This window comes from Monodelphis domestica, chromosome 4, assembly GCF_027887165.1.
Source record: "Monodelphis domestica isolate mMonDom1 chromosome 4, mMonDom1.pri, whole genome shotgun sequence".
Taxonomy (NCBI): domain Eukaryota; kingdom Metazoa; phylum Chordata; class Mammalia; order Didelphimorphia; family Didelphidae; genus Monodelphis; species Monodelphis domestica.
In genome coordinates this window covers 440,274,161-440,282,172 of record NC_077230.1, presented here as the reverse complement: position 1 = coordinate 440,282,172, position 8,012 = coordinate 440,274,161, and the positions used below count along the sequence as shown (strand labels likewise).

Here is an 8,012-nt window from a genome sequence, read left to right as displayed (position 1 = left end):
TATCAGTTTAGACTGTCTGAAAAGACTGATTGTTTAAATTTGAATCTTTGATGCCAATTTGAGATTGAGGAATGGAGTTACAGGACAGTATTCCATCCAGTCAAGGGTGAGCTGGGCATGATATCCACTCATGCTGACTATTTGATAGGTATTAATGGAAGACAATTAAGCTGATAAGATTAGAAGAGCTGATGGTCAGCTGTGGTGCAAATTAGATGAAGTGAGAGTATTCAGAGGAGCAGAGAGATATCAGGACCAGATAGCAGCCTTTGTCATCCTCTTGCCCCTGGATACAGGAAAATGCTATTGAATATATCACGACCATTTACTTCTAATTTTTCCACCAATCATTGGGGGGCATTTATAGAGGATAGTGGGAGGAGGAAAAGATTTAGTCCCCTTCTCCACTATCACCAGCACAATATTGAAATTGAGTCTTAATAAATTTCTGACTTTCTCTTCTATACTGTTCTTAATTATTTAAAAAAGATGAAATTGTCAGGAAAGGAATATGGGGAGAGACAAAGACTACTCCTGAAGGGATAAAAAATGAAAAAAAATTACTTATTTTCATTGTTGGTTTCTGACTCAGGTCAAATTATCTGCAATGATCATTCACTCATAAGTAATCAATACCATATAAGAAAAAAGGAAACCAACATAAGGTCCTCAGTAAGATTACTTTGCTTATAGGTTTATTAGATTGGATTCTCAGGAATAGAAACTTCCTTTAACAGTTCAGGTCTGCATCACTTCTATCAGTCTTAGAGATTTTCCTTGACAAGTCATTTATCTTGTTCAAGGGTAAACAACCAAAAATATAGCACAGGTCATGGTGACTGTCAAAATCTTAAGGATGTATTCAATAACTGTTGATCGATGAACTGACTGATTGCTCCTTGTCCTACCTAGGTCAGTCCCTACATGAACAAGTCTGAAAATGTACAATTTTACCACTGCCACTGAGTTTCTACTATTGGAGTTTTCTGACATCCGAGAGCTCCAGATCTTGTATTCTTTGCTTTTGTTTCTCATCTACTCTGCAGGCCTGATGGGGAATCTCCTCATTGTCATCATCACCACCTTTGACAGGAGACTCCACACGCCCATGTACTTTTTCCTGAGGAATCTGTCCATTGTAGATATCTGCTACCTCTCAATAACTGCTCCTCAGGCATCTGTTAACTCTCTGGTGAACAACAGGATTATTTCAGTTACAGGCTGTGCAGCTCAGGTATTCCTAATGGTTTTCATGGTATATGTAGAGTTAACTTTGCTCACTGTCATGGCTCGTGACCGTTATGTGGCCATCTGCCACCCTCTCCACTACCCAGTGATCATGAGTCCCCGAGTCTGCCTGCAGATGACCATAGTGTGTTTGTTGACTGGCCTCGCGTACGCAGGTTTCCACACTGGCTACACGTTTCGCTTGTCTTTCTGCCATTCCAATGTGGTCCATCAGTTCTTCTGTGACATCCCCTCTCTGCTAAGGATCTCTTGCTCAGACACTTTCAGCAATAAGCTATCCTTAATTGTTTCTGACCTGGTGGTTGGTGCTGGCTGTTATGCCTTCATCACTGCATCTTATGTTCGTATATTTTCCACTGTGCTCAAGTTTCCAGTGAAAGAAGACCAGAAAAAAGCCTTCTCGACCTGCATCCCCCACATCATTGTCGTTTCTTTACTTGTTATTTCAGGTGCTTATGTATATTTACAACCACCTTCAGAGTCTGGGTCTCTTAAGGATATTATTCTTTCTGTATTTTATGCCGTAATACCACCCTTTCTGAACCCCATTATATACAGTCTACGGAATAAGCAGATTAAAGATGCTATAAGAATATTAATGAGGAGAACACTTTCATTGAGAAATGAAGCATAAATGGTAGTTTTTTCTCAGGGTTTTTCAACCTGGTTGATCCATTGCAAAAAAACACACCTGAAGATGTATTTTTTGGTCTTTTTGTGCATTTTTGGTTTGCTGTTTGCTTGTTGGTGGTTACAAATGAATGACTATTCAAAATTGTTAACAATCCTTTATAACTGAGTTTACTGTCATTGATATCAGCAGAATTATTATCATTTGGAGCATATTTGAGACTTCCAAGTAATGCAATTTTCCTAGTCTAAAGCTTTTGTGTACATAGCTTATGATATATAAATAAGGTCAATAATGACTTAGGGATTTTTTTTTTAGGGACACGTGGCACAAATTTTAGCCCAAAATATCAGAATAAAATCAAGGGGAAAAATCAAAGCTGTCTGATTGTTCCTTGGACTTAGAGAAAATGATGGAATGATCAACAGAAATCAGGCATGCAGGGTCTATTTCAGTGACAAAATTATTAAGATATGGGTTTTATTGAGCGCCGAGGTTGAATGTCTTTTCACCATCCAGTGACCTAAAAGCTATATGTGTTATGAGCTGAAAGACTGAAAGAATAACATCAACTTCCCTGTTCTTGGCTAATCAAAAGAGAAAAATAGTCCTAAGAAATGACTTCATGTTTAAAAATACCATTATAATTTACCATATCACACAAACGAGTAATTCCTCCTGGTATTAGATGGATCAGAGAATGTGTTTTCTCTCTTCACTAAAATGTCCTTATCTTTTGGAGTTTGTTCATTAAGAATGATGGCTATAAATGGTATGAAATCAAATATGTATCTCAGTTGAATCCTTGTTTTTATGTCAACATATACTATAAGTGAAGAATTATCTACCATGGAATCATAATTTTTCTGGATACAGGTTCTATGAGTTGTCATATTCTCTATATTTTGATTCTTTGAAAGTGAGGATATTTATTTCTGTGAATATTAGAGACATAATGTGATCTGAGCACCTTTGGGGAAACTCTCAGTAAGAGGTAAATTTCCAAACCCAGCTAATTACTTATACACATAGTTGACATGAATATATCACTGTATGTCTAGATATTCTTTATTTCCATCATCATTTAAAACTGAGCAACTGAGTCCTATACAATCTATCATTTATTAAATATCTAGCTGTTAATTTTTATAGCTAAAAACAATCTTTTTTTCTGGAATCTGGAAAAAACTTTGATAAAAAAAGTTAATATTATCTTTAAATCAAACAAACAATATAGCTGGTAAAGATGTTACTTTCTTGACTCTCTTGTCCTTAACTGAAAATATTCTAATAACAATATTCGTCATCCTATTGTATCCCTACAATTAATTTTTAAGATGAATTCTCTGACAGGTGTGTGTGTGTATAATTTTCTCTATAGGCATTAATATTTTTATACAAACATCATATTATTTTAATTTCTTTCCAGGTTTTCTCAGTTGTGGAGAAAAAAATCAGTTGAAAATGAAAACTTCCTCACTTTCCTGATATATTTGTGATTTCTCTTCAGTTCAATTTCAGGGACCAAAGACATGAAGTCAAGTTGATTATTATGGAAGGAACTAAATATAACAATATAACAGGATAGAAAGAGTTAAAATGGAACAATTATCTAAAGGAACAAATATCAGGAAGTGGTGGACTCTAGGTAGCACTAGATCCTATTTTAATCAGATCTGGGTTAAAGAGAGAACAATATATACAATGAGAGCAGTAAACATCCTTCAGTGTATAGAGCAATGGGAGGTTGAGGGATTGATGTTGAGGAACCAGTGATGTTTGTGATGCCAAAAACTGGTATCCCTTTGTGCTAAGACACCTATCATAAAAGATGGTGTAAATGTATCTAAAAGAAGAGGCAGAGGACCATTTCTATATTCAGCCATCTCTTTGGTTTCACTAGTAATGACTTTCTTCAGTCAGCAGTGTAGGGATGCAAGATTGGGAAATTCCTCATGTAATCTTTGACCTGGGATTCCTCCAGGGATTTGGCATGGCCAGGGGACCCTGTGCTTCCATCTCATATACAAATATCTTTTTTATCTATATATATATATGAGTATTAAACACAAAAAAAAGTAGTTTCTCTGTCAAGACCAGGTTGTTCCTCCCCATGGAGAATCAAAGGCCAAGAAGTATCTGCATACAAAGTTCCCCAAAGTCCTGGGTTTTTAACCTCAAAAGATTTACTTAGAAAAATGGTGGCCATGAGAGGAATTGAGTGCTTGGTCAGAGTTCTTCTCAAGGCTTCATTCCATATGAGCCAAGGATAGATTTAATTTTGTTATGATATCATGCCATTTATATTGATTATTGGTGTCTATGAATAAAAGACAATTGAGGTGATAAATTTAGGAGAACTAGTGCTGGCTATAGTGAAAACTAGAAGCCCTGCAAATGTTTAGAAGAAGAGAGAGAATATTAGACCAATTCAGCACACTTCACCACTCTCATGCATCTGGATTGGGGAAAAACACCACCCTATATAACTCCAGTGATCACTTACCATTTCTTTGATTTGGTGGGAGACTGTGTACAGTCAAATAGTAAAAAGCAATATATTAGAACCCTTCTCCATTGCTAGTAAAATAAACCAGCATATTTGAAACTAAATTCTTTATATTTTTCTTCCATTCAATTATCAATTATTAATAAAGATTGAATGGTCAATGGGAAGTAATACAAATAGAACCTAAGAGCACATCTCAGAAGACTTTAAGAAATAAGTGATCATGATTCCCAGTGGATGCTTCTGACCAAGGGTAAATTGCCTGTATTAATGTATCCACCTAGGTAATTAATTTATTATAGGTGAAAAGGAAGTCATTGTGCAGTTGGTAATATAAATTACTGTTTTAAGCATCTAGAGCTTTAATACATGGAATTCTCAGTAAGAGTAACTTCCTTCATCAAATGCTGTTCTGTATCACCTATATGAGATTTAGAGAGATTTTGTGAGAAGCAACATGACTTGCCCAAGAATTTCATTGATACTCATATGTAATAGATTTGAGTCTTAAAATTTCTCAGACTCTACCTTAGAACATTTTGGGGGAAAAAGCTATTCCTTTATTAGAAAAATGAATGTACTTAATCAGGAATGTATTGGGAACTTTAAAATTAATCCACCCTTACTTAGGCATACTTTAGGGGAAGATAAAGTTGTGAACTCCTGATTGAACCCCCAACCCATACTTATAGTAAAAACTAGAACCTTAAGCTAGGTCTATTTTAGATATAATACAAAAGGGTGCTAATTACCTATGAAGATCAAATTAATCACTAAAAGGTCAGGCAACTTACAAAGGGTGAGTTTAGCAAAAGAGATGTGAATTTCTTAGAAGATATAATCTAATCAGAGAAGGTGAGAACTCAAGAGTGATGAGAACTAAGAATGGGCAGTCCTACAGAAAATGTCTACTGTGATTGGTAGATGTGAACATTTAGGGGAGGTGACATAAGACAAAATTTTTTAAAAGGAAGGCACTTGAGGTCTCTAAGTTAGTTTTGATTTGGAAGCTGAATTGGAGATCAGGAGTCAGAGGAGACTCTTAAGGTGGTTCAGCTCTGAAAGCTGAATTGGAGGGTCTTTCTGAAAACTGGAGTTTTGCTTGGACAAATCTTGTGGTGAGTTGATAAAGACTGACTGTCGCTGCCTTAACACTCAGGCCTAGGCCATTGGCCTAGGCCTTTTTCTACTATTTCTTCAGGCCATAAGTTCTAGGCCCTTCCTTACTATAAACTCATCTCTCTACTATTTTTCTTATCTTAATTCTTTCATTTGTATTAACTAAAATGTTCTTAAACCCCAGATGACTTGGGTATTTTCATATTTGGGAATTTTCCTATGGCAACCACTTATTTTTGATTTAAATCAAGACACTAAAAATTATCTTACCAGTGTGGCCAAAGCCTTACAGTTTGGCCATTTACACATTTTCAAGGTTACGTAGATATATATGAACAATATCTTATGGTGTTTGCATGTAGCATAGCCTGACTCATGTAACAATTGATTTCTGCTTTCCCCCTACCCTAGGGAATGAAAAATTTTGAAAATCTTCAATCTTACTGCTATGGCTGAATTTCTCCTCATGGAGTTTTCTGACACCTGAGAGTAGCAGATCACTTCACTCTTATGGCCATATAATTAGTTCATAACATCAAACATCTAAATGCTCTAAAGATGAATAAAATAATTTAAAAAATTAAATAGAATCAAGGATAAATTTTGATAATAAGGAATGAACTCAGAGGAAAAATTTAAGACAAAGCAATTATTTAGGACAAATCCTAGTATGGTCTTTGATTTGGAACAGAAGATGCAAATGTTGAAGAAAATATATCAATAAAATCAAAAGGAAAGAGAAGTAAGAAATAGTGGCTGACATTCTGGAATGAAATTTGGAATTTTACATGAAGAGCTTCTTCAAAAGACTGCCTGATTTTTGATACAGCTATAGCACTGCTGGGTTTATACTCCAAAGAGATAATTAGGAAAAAGTCTTGCACAAAAATATTCTTAACATTGTTCTTTGTTTTGATAAAATATTGGAAAACAAGGGGGTGTCCCTTGATTGGGGAATGGCAGAACAAATTGTGGCATATTATGGTGATTGAATACTATTGTGCTGTAAGGATTGATTATCTGGAGGTTTTCCATATGAACTGGGAGTACATCAATGAACTGATGCAGGGTGAAATGAGCAGAACCAGAAGAACATTGTACACAGAATGTAAAACATTATGGAACAATTCAATGTAATGACCTTTGCTCCTGGTAGCAATGCAATAAGCCAGGACTCTCCTAAAGGACTTATGGGAAAGAATGCTAACCTCCTTAAGAGAAAGAACTATGAGAGTTGAAATTAAAAAGAACATATGACTCCACTTATCACATGTATACATATAGGTATGTTATTTGTGGTTTAGGCTTTTTAAAAAATTGCTCTAATAGATAGGTCTGAAGTGAAAACATTTGTTCAACCCAATGGAAATGCTTATGGGCTCTGGGAGAGAAAATGAATCATGTAAATATGGAATAAAATTTTTTAAAAATAAATTAATAAATTGAAAAAAAAAAGCAATAGTGGCTGAATGAAGACTTTTTTAATCACTTGCAATAAACCAAAAATTGACCCAAACCCCAGATATACAAGTACAGTGAAGACAGTAAATGCTTGAGGATATTTTGAACTTAGGAAGAGTAGTCTTCTTGACTCAAGGCTCAGTACTGTATCCATTGTATCACTCAGTCACCTCCATGTGTACAGCCGATATTAAACTTAAATTTCCCAGCATGCAGAAAAGGGATGAACTGTGAAGGCATGCAACAAAGCTACTCTGAGTCTTCTCCCTAAAATATGGCTATTCAGTATTGATTCTAAAACTTTCCAGGATGGGGACAGTGAAAGATGAAAGAAAAGAGAGAAATGTTTGTATGTAGTGGTGGACTTTCTGCGTTATTTCTGATCATCCTGGATTGATTCTCAATGACTCAAGGCCAAGTGAGAGTGTGAATAAAGAAACTAATGAGGGCAAAATGCTCCTACTTACAAGTAAAGGAAGCTGAATCTGAAAAGGAATTATAGTGAGATCATTTATGAAGTATTTTGCTTCCCAAGGAAAAATAATGAAGTAAAACCCTTTAATAAGATACTTCAGAAAAAAAGAGACATATTGGGAAATTAAGTAGTGTAAAGATGCAAAAAAAAATTAAAGACTACATAGGTCACTGAAAGAAAAAAATTATAAATACATTTTTGCATCAAGTATCACAAATATTAATATTATATGAAATCACAAATATCTGAGTGTTTCAGTGCTGGTCCAATATTACCACAAGTATCATCATGATTGAACATATCAGTAATAAAATGAAAAGAAACCCTGTGAATATCATAGTTAAGTCAGAAAAACCTTTGTGTAAAATATAAGACTCCGTATTAAAAATGCTGGAAAGTAAAGGATTAAGGGATTCTTTCTTTCAAATGATTAGTAACTATCTATTACCATCACCAAGAATTGCCTATAGTGTGGATAAGCTAAAAGCCCTCTCAATAAGATTAGGGGAGATTCAAGGATACCCATTAACCCACTATTATTCAATATTGTCCTAGAAATGCTTACTATA

At 35.0% G+C, this 8,012-nt stretch overlaps 1 protein-coding gene across 1 annotated transcript; it reads left to right on the top strand.

Moving 5' to 3' along the window:
* Window positions 1-940: 940 nt before the first annotated feature.
* LOC100027216 (olfactory receptor 14C36-like) lies at window positions 941-1,882 on the top strand. The gene has a single exon (XM_001377536.3). The coding sequence runs from the start codon at window positions 941-943 to the stop codon at window positions 1,880-1,882; it is 942 nt and encodes a 313-aa protein (XP_001377573.3).
* The last annotated feature ends 6,130 nt before the right edge of the window (window positions 1,883-8,012 follow it).